The sequence below is a fragment of the Selaginella moellendorffii genome, unplaced genomic scaffold, assembly GCF_000143415.4.
Source record: "Selaginella moellendorffii unplaced genomic scaffold, v1.0 SELMOscaffold_123, whole genome shotgun sequence".
NCBI classification, from domain to species: domain Eukaryota; kingdom Viridiplantae; phylum Streptophyta; class Lycopodiopsida; order Selaginellales; family Selaginellaceae; genus Selaginella; species Selaginella moellendorffii.
In genome coordinates, this window is record NW_003314384.1 from 324,018 (window position 1) to 344,041 (window position 20,024).

Here is a 20,024-nt window from a genome sequence, read left to right on the forward strand (position 1 = left end):
CTCAACCAGCCACCTCTCAAAGCTCTTGCCGCGAAAGGTTCGCGGGGTCGGTCGCAACTTGCACGCTCGCCGAGAACGCTAGTGGACTTGCTTGCATGTTTATAAGATTGAAAATGGGAGCCACGCAGCCTTGAATATCAAAGCTGGATTCCCAGTCACGTGAAAAATCCAGCCTTCTTTTTGCTCCCGAGAATAAAACTTTTCTCGGCGGAGATTGAAACACCACCACATCAATCATAGCAATACTAGCGTAGCGCTGCTCAAACCAAAACGCTCCTGTGTTAGAGATCTATGCCATTGTACTGCTACAAAGAGAGAAAAGCGAGAGAGATAACGACACCTTCAAAACTTGGTTGCGTTTGCGTTTCGTCAGCTCTCAGCCTTTCTTGGCATACGAGATGACCATGGCATGGTTGGCAGTGATCTTGAAGCTCTGGAGTGCTTCCAACGCCACGGTTGCCTGTCCTTCGTCCGAGTACTCCACAAATGCAATGCCGGGCCTGCCGTCCACCATCCTCACATCCTTCAAGCCGGGGTACCGAGTGAAGAGCATCTCCAGCATCGGCCCGGTGGTCTCGTCGGGGAGATTCTGGATGAAAAGGATGCTGTTTGGCTCCTGATTCCCAGGCTTCACAGGAGGCTGCATTGCATTCCACAACCAACTGGTGAGTACTCCTTGGCTGACAGACACTAAAAGTACCCAGGCGCTTACCGGAGCTGCACCATACACATGACTGTGTGCTGGAGTGGCACCATTTGCCTGGGGCTGCTCCTGGTCCTTTCTCTTCTTGTCCACTGACACGAAAAAACGACATAGAAAAGAGATGAGACACCACGACGACACAGCAAAAGCAAAAGGAAAAAAGGCAACCAGAAGAACATTACCTCCTTTATCTTCCGTCTTTCTCCTCTTCTCCTTTGGAGCATACGAGTCGTCGGTAAGGCTGATGATAGCATCGGACTTGGACTTGGCATACTGTATTACCTACACAAACGTTTTCACCACAGCATGAGCTCCTCAAACTCGTCTATCCGGAGAAAAAAAAAAAACAATGCAATCACAAGAAGAAGATGCATCTTACAAGTGCCGATGCTCCTTTCACCATTGTCACGGCTCCTAGAAAAACAAAGACAAAGGAAATGGATTAACAGAGAGCTCACATTCATGCAATGCATTCTTCTTTTTTTTTTTTTTTTTTTTTTTTGTAAATCGTACCATGGGCCTGTCGAAGAGCTGGAACTCCTTCATGTGCCGCAGAGCGCTGGTGGCAGCCGGGATTTCGTTGAAGACAACCCACGCTTGGCCGCGCAACTTAGGCGTCTTGCACACCACCACATCGAGTATCCGGCCATAGGCAGAGAATAGCGCGTGCAATGCCCTCTTCATCTCTACAAACGCAACCACACACATCCATCACTGGCTGCTCGCGACGGGAAATCGAGTGTGACTCACCCTGTTTCTTCACCTTGCTGTTGAGATTCTTGATGTAGATCGTCTCGTTGGGCAGAATGTCCGCCATGGTCTTGCAAAACCTAGGAGCTAGGGCAAAGAATGACCATAAACCCTAATGAGTCAATCCTCTTGATATTACAAAGAACAAAAACTTATTTCGCGAGAGCGCGCGCGCGCGAGAGTCTCAGGCTTTCTGCTTGAGCGTGATCTTGTCACCCAAGCTGAGAGCAATGCCTTGGGTCTTGCTCCTGATCCGGATGAAGCCACTCAGCTTGCCGTCGGGCATCTTCTCCACGCTCACATTCACCAGCGCGTCCTCTCCAAACACGCTCTTGGCGTAGAGATTGGCTGCCAAAAACCCACAATCTCCATCCAGTTGCGATCTACTCGTAGCAAACAAGCTGTTAGAATCTCCATCGATCCAGAGAGCTAGCCTAGACAACTTACGGCGGAGTCAAGCATTTCATGTTTGTGGAGGTGACGATGTGATCCAGGAACTGCTTCACGTCCTCTATGCTCGAGCTGATAGAAACCTGCACAAGAAGAACACGAGTGCGTACCATCGATCGAAAAAAAAGGGAGAAAAACTCTCGCGTACCTTGTTCTCCCATTCAAACTCGGCCCACATGTTCCTAAAGGCAACGTCGGGGCACGAGGCCGGCGAGATGTAGTCCATGATGTCAATGTGGATGTCGTTGAGGACGACAACGTTGCGGTCCAGAGCGCTGGTCGACTCGTATACGATGTTCCCGAATATCACTCCCGTCTCCGTGGATGAAACCTTGATGTTTGCTCTGATTTGCTTGCTTGCATCGGGAGCCAGCGTGTAGTTTTGCGGCCGCTCCACCAGCTTCAGGTCGCCCATGGTTGCCAGCTCCAGGCACAGGTTCTGGAGCGTCTCCTTGGTCCGGTTGATCACCGTCACGTCCAGCACAATGTCATACTGGTGTACCGTCACGTATGCTTCCGCATACACGGGATCACTGAACCCTGTGAGCTGAAGCACTCGGTTCAACTTCTTGGTGTCGTCGCTGTCTTTGGTGAACTCTCCAGTAGCTCGCTTCAGATCTGTCTGAACCTCGTCTTCCAGCTCTAGTTGGCTCATGCCCTGGCAAACGAAAACGATAGAGCGTTGTCAGCTAAGACGTGCAAGAGGAAAGAGGGGAGAGAGCTAACCTTTCGGCTCTTCAGGTGGTAGAAATCAATGAGGTCGTCTGGCTGAGCACGAGCAACCTGTTCCTTGGCTCTCGTCTCCTCCGAGTCCCGTCGGAGCTTCTCAGTGATCATCTTCACAAAGCTTGCCCTGCATTTCTCGAGCCAGATGCAACGGGCTTCCTCGTCTGGAGACGTCAGAACTCGGATGCACTGAGTGATCCTGTCCACCGAGTCGTTGTCAATGGGATGAGCCACTACCGCCGACTGACCGAGCCTGAGGATGGACACCATGACTAGAAGAATGTCTGCAGTTGCCTTGTTGACTGCCACCTTCGATGTCTGCAACTCTTCCAGCCGAAGAACAAGCTTTGTGAGCGTGCCACAGATAACAGAGCCGAGGAAAAAATCTCCAGTGAGAAGCAGCGTCCGAAGATTTGTAGAGGTTCCAGCAACCAAGGATACAGGCACTGCGAGAGCGATTTCCACCGCGGCTGTCTGAGACGCGTAAGTGCCATCCGCCAGGACGACCGGACGCTTGGAGCCGACCGATGTCGTCTGCTTGGATGTTGGAGCAGGAGCCTTTGAAGCAGAAGACTGGTCGGCTGCTTCGCCATCCTCGGCCACCGTAAAGAATGGAAGGTCACCCAGGCACTCCTTGATGGTTGAGATGGCACTCTCGATCTCAGGCAGCGACTGGCAATACTCGCCAATGATCCACAGAGCGCAGGAGCAGACCCGAGAGGCGGGAATCTGGTAGAAGAGGTCGAGAAGCCTGGTGATTATAGACTCCCGCAGCTTCGGGTTCGTCTCGATGATCTCCCTCACGAAACAAACCACGTCCAGAGCTGATGCCAAGTTGGTGTCCCCCAGAAAATCCATGAGAAGGTGCACCACTGTGCTCGCCACCTCTGGGAACTTGACCGCGCACGAGTGTATGGCCTGGATCAACATCTGCCTGTACTCCGCATTCTTTTCCAGCTCTTTGTTCTGCGTCTTCACCACCTCCTTCTTGAGCGTCATCACCACCTCCTCGATGTTCCTCGGGGTGATGAGGTCCAGTGCGATGTCCAAAGTCTTCCTCCGGATATCCAGGTTGGGACTCTGAAGTGCCCGCAACACATCCATGATAAGCTCCACCACGATCTCCCTGTGCGTCGCCTTGAGCTCCTGGAGCCGGTCCAGGACGATGAGCTTGACGTTGTTGTCGCTCTGCGAGAGAAGGAGCTGGCAGTAGCAATTGGCAGCTGCTCTGATCGCCGTGGGTGCGCTCGACAGCGAGACGAGAGTTCCAGAGCACTCGTACATGACGGCGGTCGAGTGTGACTGGAGCAGCAGCAGGATCACCTTCATGAACTTCCCCTTGCCATCCGGGTTGGCCCGGCACACCTTTCGTATCAGCTCCAGCGCCACCATCTGGAGGAGATCACCCCAGCCAGGAACACTCTCGGCGTGAGTCAACAGAAAGCTCACAGCTCGGTCCTGGGCACAGTTGCAGAGCATGAGGAAGGCGTTCCTCTTGGCCGAGAGGTCCTGCTCCTTGCCCAGTATCTTCTCGATGAGCTCGGGAGCGTCGGGTAGCAAGTGGTCGCCTTGGGCGAGCTTGTAGATGGCCATGACCGCGAGAATAGCGTTCCTCCGAACGAAGGGGTGCCTGTGCTCCAAGTTGGTGACGATGGCGTGGACGAGAGGCTCGATGAGCTCCGCCTCGTTCAAGCGGGAGAGGAACCTGAGCGTGACGCCACGGATGTACTCATTGGGATGCTGGAGATTGTTGCGCAGGTTCTGGCAGATGAGGATCATCTCCGGCAAGATCTTGCCTTGCGCGTCCGTCTTGTCGATGATCTCCAGGTAGAGCAGCAGCAGCTTCTGGATGGTGTGATCCTCGGACGGCAGCACGTAGCGGACAATGGTGATGAAGAGCTGCGGGATGGTCTCGCCATTGAGCATGAGCATGACGGCCTTCTTCATCGCCTCCACCTTGCGCGGCGTGTCATTGCTCTCCAGAGACTCCCGGATCTCATTCGCAAGCGCGGGGGAGCTCTTGTCGAAATGGACCAAGAGGCTGCACGATTTCTCCATCCTGGATCTGGGATCAAACCCTCAAACCCTCGACCAGATCTCGACGCCTACACCATGGACGAGCTAAGATCTGGCACCGCCCTGCCCGAGATCTAGGAGGATTACCTGGAGTAGCACGCGGTGGCGCTCGAGCCTGCCTTTTCCTCCCCCCAGAGTATAAGCCCTTGCTACCCGGTCTGGAGCTCCAATCCGGTAAAGAGCCCTAGCATTTATGATAAATAAGGTATTTGCTTAATTAACCCTAAAGTGGTATAGAGGTTTGTGTTTTGTCCATTTGAGCTGCACTCGCTGGTGTTTTCTGTGGGATGTGCTTGTGGTGTCACCTGGTTTTGTTTTTGTTTCAGCGACACCAGCGATGGCACTTCAAGCTGGGGTGCGCCAGTTGTTTTGTTTCACGTTTGGCTTCTTCAGTAATGTGCATTCTCGTTTTCCTTTGTTTTCCAAATGCATAGGGAAGTAGAGCTGCTCAACTATAATCGCGAGGTTGCCAAGACCTGAGCATAAAAGTACATCGGAAGGAACTCGAGTTAAATTCGAATGACATTAGAGATGGCAGCTTTGACCATTCCTTCAAAGCATCACGCAAAATCCGGGGAATAGGCCTGAGGAGGGTGAGCCGTGAGGAAGCATACGAGGTGATGCTTCTTCAAGGCATTGGTTCCGGGATTTCCTCCGTCCCACGAAAGATTTCATACTTTGCTACGGTGGCCTTTCCCGGGGCTGGAAAGGCAACACTAGGACGAAGGGCTCGGGAGTTCCTTTTGACGTGTTGGAATGCTTGGCCGGATGGGAGGAATCAAGCCGTGCTGGGGCTGGACGATGCGGACTACGAGCTCTTCAAGTCTATGGCTGCCAGTTCTTTGTATGTTCCACACGGTTGCACACGATAGGGGACGTATTGTAGATGGTGGAACCGGCGGCAGATACTGGCACAGATGGAGATCTGGAAGTGTCCAAGGCTGAAGCTGCATCTCAGGCTGGCAAATGTGCTGGGTTTTCTCCGGTTGGCACTTTGTGTGCGCTGCTGTGTGTCTTCTTTGACGAGCTGAATGTCGTCAAGCAGAGGCAAAGTGCTGGGCGGGATGGAAAGATTTTTTCTGACTACGATGATAAGGTGCAGTGGGGTTCAGTAGAAGCTGCTGGGTTCAGTGGCTGTCCCCGTTAGGTGCAGTTCATTTCTGGTGAAGAAGCTGGCCAACATTCTGGAAAAGGAGTTGAAAATCTCATTGCCAAAAGATCCCAGGGAGGGCCAGAAACAGGGTGGTGCTCGTGCTGTACTGTTGCTTACCTAAAGGATGCTTCATATGGAACGTTAGGCTTCCACCTTGCTGCCAAGAGGATCTTTGGTGCCCCAAATCGTTTGCAGATGCATGTGTTCCAACTGAGAACGCGTAAGGACACCTTGGCCACGCGGCCGGTGACACATTAGAGCATGCGAGAGATTACGAGATCGAGGAAACAAGCAAGAGATGGGTCAGCTGTACTAGGGCCCGGCACTTCATTTGGTGGTGATAGTTTTCATATTCTGCAAGATGGCTCAACCTGAGCAAGTAATAATTCTTCACTCGGTTTTGAAAAATCTCATGTTTTATTTTGCAGTAGGTGACCTTTGTAGTTCTAAGACTAGTTTGCTTTCTTTGGAGTGGCGAGTATATTAGAGACTAGCTTTCAGATAGGCTCGCTTTTCCCCTTGCCAAAAGACCTAACCCTGGAAAGATCAAGATCAGGATCAGGATGTAGATATGGAAGCAGACGAGTATGTATACATTACTAGAGAGTTGCAAACCGCGCTTCTTCAGAGTACTCATCCGTACTTTGCCAGGAGTGTGTTTTGCTTTGAGCAAGAGGGAGCTGCAATCTCTGTATTAAGGCTCTTTAGTAAAGCGGGAGTGTCCCACTTTGCATGACTTGTAAAGGTTTATTATGATGGAGAAACCATAAAGATCGATGTTAGGAGCTTGCGCTCCACCCGGCTATGTTTGATGAATAGAACTTTAAAGTTGAGAACTACAGTGCCAAGCTCTTTTGGGCCATGCGGAGCGCCCCTTCGAACGACTTGTTGCCGCCGATGAAGCCACTAGCGTGGACAAAAACGCCATTGTCAATTCCCGCGACCTGGGAGAGCTCCTCGTCCCTCAGCCCCCTCCATGCCGCTGGCAGTGCCTTGCGGCTCTCGAATCTCCCCGGAGCAAGAGCCACCGCTTGCACTCTCCACTGCCCGGCTCGCTCGTCCTCGTACAACACGTACTTGATGCTCGGCTTGATCTGGAGCTCCTCCTCGAGCTCGAACAAATGCTGTTTCCACTGCCAAACAATGCCACAAATTTCATGTCGTGTATGGACTAGACTGGAACGCCAAAGAAACAAAAAGTTACCGGACAAAACGTGTCCAGGACCATGACTTCGCCGCTGGGATGGATCTCCTTTCTCCTGTTGATGCAGTCGAGCACAATGGATCTGGCCGGCAACCATGACTTGGCATAGTAACGAAGAGCCTGTGGAGAGAAAGGAAGTGTGCGCGAGTCAAACGCGAGGTATCGATCATCACACTCACTTGCTGGAACTCGCTGCCAGTCAGCTCCATGGCTCGAGCAAACGCAGCGTTCTCCATTTCCACGCTTTGCTCCTCCGTCCAGTCGGGATTGAGCTTCCCCACGCGGGCAGACAAGTTAGTGTTCTCCACGTACTTCGGGGGCTGATCCACGTCGTACTGGTTGATTCCATTGTCAATGGCATCGATTCCCTGCAAGTGAAAAAACAAAAGGAGTCGAGCTTGTAGCTTGTGAGCTAGCCGGAGCTTCACCTCCATGAAGTTCTTGTACAGTGCAACGTAAATGGCCTCCACGTCGGGATGATCCGGTTGGAGCGCAAGCTCCTTAGCCACGATCTCCTTTCCAAAGTGCTGCTTCCAAGCATTATGAGCTAAGCTGGAACAAGGAAAGAAATCTTACCTTGTACACAAGGCCCGCGCTGCTGAGCTTTGTGTTGAATCCATTGCCTAGGACATGATCGAATCCTCGCTGGTGATGGTCGAAACGATCTTTCTCGGGATCGTACACACCACCAACATCCAGTACCGCGTCAAGCTTGTCCAGAACCTGGCCAGAGGGAAACCATTGGTTTTTCTAAGAGATTGACCACTTAACTCACCTCTTGGTTCCGGGTCCGGACGATGTCTGCATTGGCGAACTTGTCCGTGAGGCGGATGAGGAAGCATCCCAGTGCCTCGTCACAGTGGAAAGTCCCATTGTGCGTGCCTACCTTTGCCACTCGTTCGCTGCGGCCACCCAAACTGGAGCTCACGCGAACCATAGCCGAGCTGATCCCTCGCGACACAAGAAAAGAGGAGGCTGTGATAGGAAGGAAAGAGGGACGCAATGCGGCCAGCATAACCCTAACAAGGTTAGCAAATTGATTTTCTTCTTTTGAATGAAGAAAATAGTGAAGGATAAAATGCTTATGCTGCAGGTAAATGATTGGAAATGGACTTTGTCACCAAGCATGAGAAGTGATTGTGAGGAAGACATGGGGCTGACAAGAAGACTAGTTCTGTGGGCCAACATAATTGGCTTCAGGATTTTCAAGTTGCATCTAGAAGGCATTATACTCACTTAGTGCATTTGTAATTATATATTATATGCAGTAAATGCCTAGGGATTTTTTTTTTTCATTTTATTGCTATTGGATTTGTGTTTGAACTTTGAGAGATAAGGATGATGTGTTAGGGATACTTTTCTAACATGATTAAGTATTTAATGTTGTAAATCACTAACAACTTAAAAATAGAAGAAAATGAAACATGACTTTGATGCAGAAATATTAGATACAGTATCCACATCCAGCCATATTTTTTTTAACAAGCAAGAAATGTTTGCTTTCTTGCAAGCAATGAAACACGTTTTTAAATGTACTTAGCTGATAAAGCCATACTCAAGTAAACACTCAATCATTTGACACTTGAACTTTGCATAATTGAGTAAAACTAACTAACAAAAGATCAGCTCTACCACAATTATGTTGCTCAACTCTAGACAAAGTGGTAAATCATATAATTAGTAATACCTCCTTAAGCTTCTCAAGATTTTCCAACATTACTAATCCTTCATGCAAAGATTTTCAACTCTGAGATGTATATCAAACACAACTCACTCTTTTTATTGTGTTAGTTCACACCTCAACAACAAATAATATACTTTGAAAATGTACACTTTGATTGAAAGGTTGTGATCATAGTAATAAATTGCAACTCCAACCTCTCCAACTTTAACATTTTCCCACACTTTTTACTTAGAATTATACTTGATGTAAAAAAAAATTGCTTTAAGTGCTTTGAGTTTTTTTGAAAGCTACTTATTTATTTTATACAACACAAAAGTATAAGCCTTGCAGAAATCAAATAGATCACTCAATAAATGTTTAACTTTATATACAAGAGTATAGTCTTAATGTTATCCAAACATCATTTAACGGTTATTATTAATATAATTAGATTGAGAAAAGTTGTAACATTTATTTATACAAAATCAGATGAAATCAAACTACTTTAAAACTTTCTATATTGAAAATATTTTACAAATGTTTTCACCCATCAAATAATGTTAATAAACACATGATTTTGCCTTACATATATAATAAGCTTTTGAAACAAAAGTAGCTTTTAACAATCATTTTGAGAGCAATTCTAATATATAAAACCTAACCATTTGATATAGATTTTCCTAAACATTTTTAACATTCACTTTCAAATAAAAAAAAGACTTTCATGAGTTTATGATGTAGCCTTTAGATTTTTTATTTGTTCACTCTAAAGTTATATAAAAAATTAAAAATATATCATATTTAAAATTTGAATTATCATTTTTGTAATTGCTCTAAACAACAATCCAATATGTCATTAAAAATAAAGATTACATTTTAATATTAAAAACTCTCCAATCCATGTTTATAATCCTATGTATGTTGTTATTGGTATAATTCTTTGGCAATTGAAATCCATGTTTATAATCCTATATATATATTGTTATTTGTATAATTCTTTGGCAATTGAAATTCATTGGAACCATTAGCTACTATAGCAGGACCAATATTATAAATATTTTAACTTTTAGAAAATGCTTGCGAAGATAAAAAGAGAAAAAGAATAAAACAGAAAAAATATATCTATTACTTATTTTTCCTTTCTGACTGTTCCCCATAGAATGTAATTTTATCCCTACTAAACTCACTCAAACAATATAAAATTAACTTCAATTGAGTATAATTGATTCTAAAAATAGAAAGCATTATGGATAAAGTTTTTTAACCAAGTTCATTTTCTTAAACACATGAATACTCAATCTTAACTAGCTTTTATTCTTTTCACATCTTTTTTATGATTTTTATAATTTTACTTGAATTAACTCCTCTATGAATTATGTTATCCAACTATATAAACTACTTTTCTTTCAATTTCTTCAAAATTTCTAAGATTTTTATTTTATTATTTCAATTTTATAATTGTTTTAAGTATAACAAAGGTGAAAACACTTAAATTTGCCACATTATGAGATAACAATTCATCTTTAAAACACACACCTTTAATTTAATTAAACATTTGTTTAATAATGGCTTTTCCTTTTCATTCGCAACAAAAATATTTAAAATTTAAAATTATACTCCATTCATTAACAATAATATTAAGTTATTTATGATTGCTTTAGTTATTTATGATTGCTGCTATAAATGAATGTTTAAATTTTTAATTTATATACAAAAAAATTTTGATTATAAAAAACAAATTTAAGAGTACAAAAAATCATAACTATTCAATTAAAGAGTTAATGTTGTTAATATTCTAAAGGCTAAATCATTGTGATAAAATTATCCCATGATTTGAGCCCATGGTAAAATGTTAGTAATGTGTATTTCCCATGTAGTACTTTGCATCATGGTGCGTAACTTAAAATCAAGTTTTTTTAACAAGTTGTTGAAATAATACTAACTTATATAAATAAGTTTTGTTAGGATTATAAATTTGTTTTTTTAAAAAATAATTGTAGAAATTTTTTTCCTAAAAATATTTAATTTTTACGATTTTAAATTTTAAATTTTTAGTCTTAATATTGCATATCATATATTTACCCATTACTATTCCAAATTTTTAAAATGTTGAATTGTTAATGACAAATTTAAACTAACAATTTTGTAGTTGAAAGGAGTATTTAAAAGAATATATAAAATATTTTAATGGTTGGAAATGGTATATAAAAAAAATGAATATTTTGAGACATAGTAGCGTATGGATGAGATTACAAAGTGCCAAAGAATTTAACATAAATTTGAATGTAACTAAATATAATATAAAAATTATATGTAATTGAGTTGTTGCCCAAGTTTTTGGATAATAAATAAAATGATAAATTTATTTTCTTATATAGTTGTTTAGTAATTGTTTCGGGATGTGTTGGCCTAGACATTAATTTATTTATTAAAAATTTTTTATCTAAAAATATTTAGTAAATACCTTATTATATTTATAAAATTTTAGACTAAATTAAGTTTTTTAAAAACACATTTTTTTAACTATAACACTTATTTTTGATAAATTAAAAAGTGTTTTTTTCATAGTAACATTAACACTAAAGCTTTCAAGGTTATTGAAAGGTAGTTTTGTGTTTTTCAGTTTTTAATACCAAATGGAAACAAGATAGATAAGAAGTAAAAAAGTTTCACAACTAAAAAATATTTCTTTTGTTTAGTTTCACGTCGAAGAAATGTTAAACGAAGCGATTGAGGACGTACACTTTCTACAAAGGAAAATTTAGGTGAACAAATTAATTATAAATCTAATGAAGTATAATATTTTATATAAATAAAAAAATTTATTACATTGTACAATAATATTTGGTTTACTTAAAAAAATTTAGAAAATAAATAATAATTATATTTTAATATTATTTTGCAATCTTAATCCTAATACAATTGAATTCAATATATGATAACATTATAGCATTGCAAAAAAGAACAAAACTATCAAGAAAGAGTGATTCACAAATAGAGAAACACAACTTGAATTAGTTTGGATTTTGTTTTATGGTTTTAACATCATCTAAATTATATTCAGAGAGATATATAGTAGGCTAAATATAATAATACAAGCTCATGAATAAAGAAACTAATTATTACAAATAAGCTGGCTATATAAAAGCGACCCTTGTACTGGAAACCAGGGATTTCTTCTCTTGTCTAGTAGATTTTTGATTTTGTGATTTTTGGCTCAGTTTGATTGAAATCCACTTTTGTTCTGTTTCTGTTCTTCTGCATCTTGATTTTTTCAGATCTGTTCTTTTTCAGTTTCCCTATGGAGCAACGGTCCCATCTCGATCGAGGATGCTGTTCTCCAGCTCCAAGTCGACAACCAACAACTTTGAACAGCTCTCCTTCAACTCCAGTAATCAGCGTCTTAATCCTCGACACCGAGCCCAAGATCAGCTTCCCCAAAAAGTTCACTAGATGACGGATCGGATCTACGGGGGTTCTTGAACCAGATGGACCTGATCTTCAGACTCCAGCCTCGGTGCTACCCCTCTGCAAATTCGCAAATTGGCGTCATCGGCACACTTCTGGAAGTGCTGCCCTGTCTTGGTTTTCTCTTCTGGAGAAGGAATCCACATGTAGGGAGGTGCATGAACTGCATGACCTTGCACTATTTAAGGAGCACATCTCGGTGTGCTTTGGCAATACGCACCGGATTCACTCGGTAACCATCAAGATTTAATGACTCTTGCAGGGGCCTCAATCTATGCTACAGATTTTTGCCTCCTCACCATATACACACTTTGGGAAGAATGGATCAGTTCTACCATGGTCTGCGTGAGGATTTCAAGGATCTGTTAATGACGATGGAGGACATCACAGATCCCATCAACAAGGCAGTGCACGGCAATAATCGATTATTCAAGCGACGATGTGTGGAGCGTATCACCCTTGGTTTATGCAACTACTGCGGTCACCGTTGCATCCACAGGCCTGTATTTGTGGAGTGTAGATAGCTGCGGCGCATGAAGCTGGGTCAAGAAGGAGCAAGCAGCAGCGGTTTTACTCGCCTACCACTTCCGCGAGCCGCCAACAACAAGAAGCGCCGCCACAAATGCCTGCTGCCGCCGCCGATGCGCGAGCCGTCGTCCTCCACCCAGGCAGCAGCGCATCTGGGCTGGCTAGGGCGGCGCCATCGCCATGAAGTAAGGAATCTCAAGCCAAAGCCTTTTGTATGCTTGAAAATTGTGGCCAGCCCAGCCACCTTTCTTCTCCGTCTTTGGAGGGGCCAATGTTCCAATGGCTGCCATATTGAAAATCAGGCCTCAATAATCCTTTTTGTAATCTGTCAACCAAATCAAGTTCATGTTATTCAGAGAATCTAGAATAAATCAATTGAGCCTGAAACTTGCTGATTCAAAGATATGCGGTTTGGCCGCAAATATAGGCTTGGAGCCTGACCTGGTTGAAGAGATAAATTCATCATTAAAGGATAAAAGTTTAAGTTTTGTTAATTAAAGATTAACTCTATTTAGCTGGTACGGCATCGCTGGATCGCAATGGAATGGCCGATGTCAGGCAGAGAAGAAAACCACCCGAAGGTGTTGATTGAAAGAGATGAATGGACGGACTCTTTTCCTGGAGAAAACTTGCTCAAGGTGACAGAAGATGCGAGAGATGAGCTCGGCAAGCCTTTGCTTGATCACGATTCACAATCAGTCAGGCGTTGTATACATGTAAAGGCTAGAGATGAGGTCGTCCCGCTGTTCCAGCTCCTAGGTAGTCAATCAGTCAGGCATTGTATACATGTAGAGGCTAGAGATGAGGTCGTCCCGCTGTTCCAGCTCCTTGGTAGCGGCGCCGCGGCGTTGTGGCCCTGCTCTTTCTTCCTCAGTATTAAATGTGAGCCTCTAGTCCTGAATACACGCAAAGGACTATTGACAGAGCCTCCCGTTAAATGGACGGGAGAAGGAGTGTGCTGGAGAAAAAACAAAAAGAAAGGCTGATGCCACGTCACCGCCAAGTAAGCGGAGAGAGAGTGAATCAAGGGGAGGCGTTCCTGTCGCATCCAGGAAATTAAAAAGAAGCATTTCCAAAAGCCTGCGACAGGAACGGCTTCTGTGCCTCCCGTGTCGCGGCTTCTTTTTTAATTTCCCGGATGCGACAGGAACGGCTTCTGTGCCTTAATGGTCGTGAATGGGTCCTTCCTGGCAGTGGCGACTTGAAGTCTTGCTATTACACATATCGGGGCTATTTACCGATAGTCGAATTGTTTGATGGCTTGGATCGTCGCCCTTCTCGTACTGGGGATTCTTCACATTCACTTGGGAGCAGCGGAAGTATCAGTGCAACGGGGTGAACTGGCTGGAGTAAACAGCTCCAGAGCAGTTCTAAGCATGAGCGGTGATACGTCTCAGAAGTCCACCTGGTGGCAGTTCATTCCGCACCTCAAATCGCATCCAGAGGCCTTCTTGAGGTACTTGGTTTCAATTCCCATTCCAGAAGAGGAGCTGGGCAGTGTAGAACAGGTATGTGACAAGGACTATCTGAAAGAGATCCGTGATAGGGGAGGGCTCTCAGCAACCAGGAATGCATCCATCGCAGAGTATGAGTCCTCCGAGCACATCAAGGGTCTGGGAACCATGAAGATCACCATGTGGCTGCTGGCATTTGTCTGCCTGCAGGAAAACCGGCAGGCCGAATCTACATTAGATGCCGCCTGTGAACCAATTGCACCAGTTGTTCTGCGGGTTACTCCTCAAGATTATGATCAGGAAATCAGAAACTGGACAAGGTACTCACCAACATACTTCAGCTTGTGGGAGGTAGTCAGTGACAACAGTAATGCCCAACGGGTCACAAACACGGTTCCCTCCAGGATACTGGAGTTTCCAACTGAGTACTATACAAACACACAATCAGAGTCAGGGTTTCAAGCTAGAACTCTAGCATGGGAAAGCTACAGAGACTTACCAAACTGTGGCAACTTAGGATTTGACATCTTTGCTGATCGAGGTGAGGTTGCGCTGACTGATAAAGGAGCCCGCTTACCATCTCCAAGCGTGAGAAAAGCTCCTGAAGCAGGTGTGTACAACTATGGTGGAGTCGCCAAATGTTATAGAATGGATGAAGAGTTCAAGAACGCCACCGGCAGTGAGCTTCTCACTGTCCTGGGACCGGCCTTTCTTCCGGGCAAGATTGTTGGAGGCTGCCAAAGCGAGTCACCCTTTCTGTTTTCCAACCAGTCGGGCTACTACGCTTGCTACAGTGAGCAGCTGAATGCTACTGTAACCACACGCAGCTCGTGGAGATTCCACTGCGTACACTTCGACTGTGGCGAGAAAGAAGTGAAAGCCAGTCTTGTGCCGTATTTCAAAGCCGTCTATGAAGCTCCCAGGAACGAGACCAATACACTGGTACCTTTGCGAAGACAGAGCTGCTCAGGACTTTCATCTATCTGGGTGCGAACAACGAACAGTCCGTCATCCAACTTTCCTCTCTATGATGCACCAGTATGTGAAAATAGAAGGGCAGCCAAGCCGGAAATGTGCTTGTGGGGAATAGATCCACCCCAGGATCTGCTGCAAACAAGTTCGGACGTAGACATTCTTAGCTCGTTGCTCTCTCAAGTTAAAGCGTCGTACATTGCTGAGCATCTCTCGCTTCTGAACCTGGAGCAAGGTTCTCCCGCGGAGTTCTGGGTGGTGGCCATAACTCTCCCCAGTGCTTTCATCGCAGTTGTTGCGGGAGTGGTGCCATTGACAGATGCACAGTTGAAGCTGGTGCGAGGTGTGAGAGTCTCTTCACGCTTGAAAATAGGGCTTTTGTGCTGCTGCAACCTGGTCCTGGCCATTGTTTCCTACTCCGCTGTTGTGGCTTTGACGCCGACTGAGTTGCAAAGAGAGAAGAGTTTCAGGAGCTGGGCACTACACGCTGACCAAGTGCAGGTGACAAGCCATGGATTGCGAGTGCTGGTTGTTGCTCAGGGCGAATCGACTTACAAATCAAATAGTCTCCTGCTCGCATGGGTGTCCACGGCGGTTTTGATGCCAGTGGTCCTTTTGATCACCTTCCTGAGATGCAGGCAGGAGCTTAGAACTCTTCAAAGCCATAGGAGGGGCAGTTTGAGTGGGATGCAGCTTCCTTCACGAACACTAAAGAGGTTTTTGAGATCCTATAGTCTAATATGACCAAACTTTTGGGTTTTAATGGTATTAAGGGCTTAAGTTTGGATTAAGTGAGAATTAATGTTGCCCATACCTTCATGCAATATGATGGTTACCAACGACACCAAAGCCATTAGAACCTCACTTGCATATACTCATTCCATATGAATGAATCTAGGATTCCATAGCTGATCAGGTTGACTCTTATGCATTCTATATTCTTTCATTTCAAGCATAATCTCAACTCCTCTTTATATATTATATAGAGTTATAAGGAGATACTTAATTACATTTATAACACCACCAAATTTTCCTCCATCACAACATAGTTATACCCAGTAATCTTGAAATGAAAGAATATACTACAAAATGAATTTTATTTTTAATTATAAAAATTATTAATTGTTAATAAATATTTCTTTTTTTCTCTCTCGGGACCATCGCGAAACAAAACACTGACAGCATCCTCGAGCAGCTCCGCATCCGTCACCTACGCAACTCCTTCCGCTTCCAGGCAACCAAGAACATCCGTCAGGTAGTGTCTCACATCTTTGAGTAGACCCCCAAACGAGGCGCCCGTTTCGCACCACCCTCTGCCACTCTTCGAAGGAATGTACTTGGAAGGACTGCACATAGTGGCAGCAAACACCCACCAGTCCCTTGAGCTCCAGTATCCTTCTGCCATTGATCAGTTGCCATCTTCCTCACTGGGCGCATTCACAATATCCGCTGATTCGTCTTCCTGCCACTCGGGATGTTTAGCTTGAAAAGAAAAGGCAGCGTATGCATCCGTATGTCGCTTGCATCAAGGAGCTCAATCTCCCTGCTACTCTCGACCGAAAGCAGAGATACAAGTCACATCCTCCAGGATCCTATCTGCAATAACTTCCTTGAGAATCGGCAAGCCACAGAGCACAAAGCCCCGCAAGTTGAAGATGCCCAAACTGTTCCACGCCACGCCTTGCATTCTTGTTCAGCTCGGACAGAAAGCTATGAATGATGCAAGGCCTTTTGATCTCCGCCAGACGCTGATCCTCGTCAACCAGCCAGTGATCTGCTTGCCCGGATCCTGTGGAAACATCTGCACAACTCCCAGATCGAGCCATGAGATCAAAGTCGACCCCGTAGTAATGAATCGTCACCAGAAGGATTTCATTCTAGAATCAAGCCCTAAATTTATAGTCGCTATGGAATGCAGCAGCGGCAGTGGGCGTTGCTTGTGCGCCAGTGTAGATCCGTGGCCGAGGGAAAGCAGCTGGAGCGGAGGCTGGGCGAGGCCGGTTTGGAGTGCGACACCTATCTGGGCAATCTGCTGGTCCAGATGTACGCCGCCTGCGGCCAGATCGAGGAGGCGAGGCAAGTGTTTGAGAGGATTCCGCGGAAGAACAGGTTTTCCTGGAACACTATGCTTGGTGCGAGCATCACACGGGAAGAGGAGGCGAAATGGCTGTTTGACATGATGCCGGAGAGGGATGTTGTGTCGTGGAATGCCATGCTCACTGCATATGCCGCCTGTGGGCATCTTGGGAAAGCTGATGAGTTATTTTCTTGCATGCGAGAGCGCAACTCCGTGTCGTGGACGGGGATGGTGGCGGCCTATTCTAGCGATGGCCGAATTGCGGAAGCGATACAGATCCTGGAAGTGATGCCTCAGCATGGAATTGTGGCCTGGAATGCGATCATCACGGCGTGTGCACGGCTCGGGCATTGCGACACGGCTCTCGGGATGTTTCACGACATGGAGTTGGAGGGCGTAGAACCTGACAGGGTGACAATGCTGGCTGTGTCTGATGCTTGCGCGTCGTCACTGGAGAAGGAGAGTCACGAGGAGACAATGTCAGCATCTGTGGGTCAAGTGGCTGCACGAATGAAACGATTTTTGCCCGACACTGTGGTGGCGACTGCGCTCGTCCGCATGTATGGCCGGTGCCACAGGGTAGCGGAGGCGGAGAGTGTGTTCCGGGACATCGCCAACAAGAGTATCGTGTCTTGGAACGTCATGCTTTCGGCCTTCGCCCGGAACGGCTGCGTGGAGGACGCAAGTGCCTTGTTTCATGCGATTCCGGACGGGGACAAGAACACCGTGTCCTGGAACGCTCTCCTGTCCGCCTACAACTATGCTCAAGGAGGGAGTAATGTGGCCAATGCTTGGAAGGTGTTCGAGGAAATGCCGTTGCGGGACGTCGTGTCGTGGACGACGCTGGTGTCAGTGTGTGCCAGGAATGGGAGCGTGGAAGAAGCCGTGGCTCTGTTTGACAAGATGCCGCAGCGGAGTAGGGTCTCGTGGAACTCAATCGTCTCCGGGCTTTCGCAGAACGGTCGCGGAAGGAAGGCTCTACAGGTGTTCAAAGTGATGGTATTGGAAGGTGTGGAAGCCGATAGTGTGTGCTTCGCCAGTGTTCTTGGTGCCTGTGCTGACATGGAGGACTTGGAACAAGGGAGTCTAGTCCACCAGGAGATCACTAGCACCAGTGACGGCAACACATTGATCGCAACTGCGGTGGTAAACATGTATGGGAAGTGTGGCCAGGTGAGCGAGGCCAAGAGCGCCTTCGACCAGATCTCACGCAAGACCAGCGTTGCTTGGAACACTCTGCTGTCCATCTACGGCCTCAATGCCAAAGTGGCCGAAGCCAAAGAACTCTTCAGCACGATGCCGGGGTGGAACAGCGTGTCGTGGACGAGCATGGTGGTGGCATTGGCTCAGAATGGTCTCTTGGACGAGGCAAGGGACATGTTTGAGCAGCTTCCAGAGCGCACGCTCGTGTCGTGGAACGCCATGCTCACAGCCTACGCTCAGAACAAGCACGGCAGACAAGCGCTCTCGCTCCTGGCGGCCATGGACAGCGAGGGAGTCACGAAGCCAGACCGGGTCACCTTGATAACAGCCTTGAACGCCTGTGCGGACGTTGGAGCTCTAGCACAAGGCAAGGAGCTTCACCAGGCCGTGGACGAGGAGATGAGCTACAAGCATCGCGCTGATGTTTCGGTCGCCACCGCCCTGCTCAACATGTATGGGAGGTGTGGAAGCGTCGAGCAGGCGAGAAGACTGTTTGAGGCGATGCCAAGGCACGACATTGTGTCGTGGACGGCCATCGTCTCGGCGTATGCACGGTGTCGCCAAGCCAAGGTCTCGCTCGAGCTCTTCCGGGCCATGGAACTGGAGGGCATGCTTCCCAACGAGATCAGCTTCGTGAGCATCGTGTCGGCTTGTAGCGCTGCGAGCCTTGTGGAGGACGGCCGGACCTTCTTCCGCCTCATCTACCGGTATGCCGCAGGGCCGAGCATGGAGCAGTGGGCATGCATGGTGGAGCTCCTGGGTCGGTCGGGGCAGCTGACCAAGGCCGAGGAGGTGCTGGAAAACATGCCCCTGGAGCCCGATGCCTCTGTGTGGAGAGCGCTGGTGGCGGCGTCCAGGCTTCACAACGACAACGAGCGGGCGAGGCGTGCGGCACGAAATGCTGCCATGCTTGTGGATCCATGCCCACCGCCATCGCCATCGCCATCGCAGGGGGTTCTAGCCAGCATACAAGAGGCGCTGCTAGGGAGGACGAAGGACGAGGACGCCCTAGATCGAAAGGGAGGCGTCTCTCTAGATCACATCCCAGCCGTTGAGCCGCTTTTGGCGGGGCCGTTCGAATTTTTGAAAAGGAATGGCGCTAGAGCCGAGGGAGATTGCCATCCATCGCACTTGGATTCTCGAGACACGGCCAGACGATCTCATCCCGGGCGACGAGTATGAATTCCTCCTCCACCACGCCGACCAAGAGGGTGGCGATGCACTGGAAGAGAGGTGCTTCAGCGCGCTTCTGCCGCTTGCAAAGAGGATGGTGGCGGATTACCGGGACCAGATTGGATGCCTGGAGAGCAGCGCCAGCCTCACTTGCTCGGGGAGAGAGCCCCACATCTTGTGTGCTCTGTGCCCCGGGAAGAAACCACTCCGGGGATGGGAGGCGCTCATACTCCACCTCAAGAACTACTGGAAGAAGCGAGTGAGGCAGCACCGCGCTTTCCTCCGCGCCTTGAAGGAGGCACTCAAGGCGGAGGTGGAATCTCTTCGGCAGGAAGTAGGCATCAAGTCGTGGCCGCCGGTTCTCCTCGTCAACAACTCGGACGAGGGTGATGGCAAGGTGAGGCGGCCGTTCAAGGGGCTCCAA

General features: G+C 46.8%; 4 protein-coding genes across 4 annotated transcripts; 1 reads left to right on the forward strand and 3 right to left on the reverse strand.

Annotated features, from left to right (window-relative positions):
* Positions 1-87: 87 nt before the first annotated feature.
* LOC9644111 (U2 small nuclear ribonucleoprotein B'') lies at positions 88-1,571 on the reverse strand. Its single transcript, XM_002991748.2, has 5 exons — positions 1,454-1,571; positions 1,217-1,389; positions 886-985; positions 713-795; positions 88-640 (listed from the first exon to the last, which is right to left on the reverse strand). The coding sequence occupies exons 1-5, from the start codon at positions 1,518-1,520 to the stop codon at positions 377-379; spliced, it is 687 nt and encodes a 228-aa protein (XP_002991794.1). The 5' UTR covers positions 1,521-1,571; the 3' UTR covers positions 88-376.
* Positions 1,570-4,887, reverse strand: LOC9644112 (coatomer subunit beta-1). Its single transcript, XM_024665509.1, has 5 exons — positions 4,793-4,887; positions 2,630-4,734; positions 2,052-2,561; positions 1,901-1,986; positions 1,570-1,836 (listed from the first exon to the last, which is right to left on the reverse strand). Exons 2-5 carry the CDS (start codon positions 4,685-4,687, stop codon positions 1,638-1,640), a joined length of 2,853 nt encoding a protein of 950 aa, XP_024521277.1. The 5' UTR covers positions 4,688-4,734; positions 4,793-4,887; the 3' UTR covers positions 1,570-1,637.
* A 1,698-nt stretch (positions 4,888-6,585) lies between these two features.
* Positions 6,586-8,095, reverse strand: LOC9644113 (UPF0160 protein). The gene is made up of 6 exons (XM_002991750.2): positions 7,838-8,095; positions 7,639-7,785; positions 7,491-7,589; positions 7,242-7,430; positions 7,063-7,182; positions 6,586-6,991 (listed from the first exon to the last, which is right to left on the reverse strand). The coding sequence occupies exons 1-6, from the start codon at positions 8,075-8,077 to the stop codon at positions 6,695-6,697; spliced, it is 1,092 nt and encodes a 363-aa protein (XP_002991796.2). The 5' UTR covers positions 8,078-8,095; the 3' UTR covers positions 6,586-6,694.
* Positions 8,096-17,059: 8,964 nt separating this feature from the next.
* On the forward strand, positions 17,060-19,609 carry LOC9633429 (pentatricopeptide repeat-containing protein At1g09410, mitochondrial). The gene has a single exon (XM_024665537.1). It carries the CDS (start codon positions 17,060-17,062, stop codon positions 19,607-19,609), a length of 2,550 nt encoding a protein of 849 aa, XP_024521305.1.
* The last annotated feature ends 415 nt before the right edge of the window (positions 19,610-20,024 follow it).

Bases quoted from the DNA above. Each gene is read 5' to 3' on its own strand.
- LOC9644111 (XM_002991748.2), bottom strand. From the start codon at position 1,520: ATGGCGGACATTCTGCCCAACGAGACGATCTACATCAAGAATCTCAAC. The intron at 1,390-1,453 runs GTGAGTCACACT...TTGCGTTTGTAG, and splicing joins CAGCAAGGTGAAGAAACAGG to AGATGAAGAGGGCATTGCAC. The intron at 796-885 runs GTAATGTTCTTC...TTTTCGTGTCAG, and splicing joins AAAGACGGAAGATAAAGGAG to TGGACAAGAAGAGAAAGGAC.
- LOC9644112 (XM_024665509.1), bottom strand. From the start codon at position 4,687: ATGGAGAAATCGTGCAGCCTCTTGGTCCATTTCGACAAGAGCTCCCCC. The intron at 2,562-2,629 runs GTTAGCTCTCTC...TTCGTTTGCCAG, and splicing joins ACCACCTGAAGAGCCGAAAG to GGCATGAGCCAACTAGAGCT. The intron at 1,987-2,051 runs GTACGCGAGAGT...CTTCTTGTGCAG, and splicing joins AGTTTGAATGGGAGAACAAG to GTTTCTATCAGCTCGAGCAT.
- LOC9644113 (XM_002991750.2), bottom strand. From the start codon at position 8,077: ATGCTGGCCGCATTGCGTCCCTCTTTCCTTCCTATCACAGCCTCCTCT. The intron at 7,786-7,837 runs GTGAGTTAAGTG...CCCTCTGGCCAG, and splicing joins TCCGGACCCGGAACCAAGAG to GTTCTGGACAAGCTTGACGC. The intron at 6,992-7,062 runs GTAACTTTTTGT...ATTGTTTGGCAG, and splicing joins TCCTGGACACGTTTTGTCCG to TGGAAACAGCATTTGTTCGA.
- LOC9633429 (XM_024665537.1), top strand. From the start codon at position 17,060: ATGCAGCAGCGGCAGTGGGCGTTGCTTGTGCGCCAGTGTAGATCCGTG.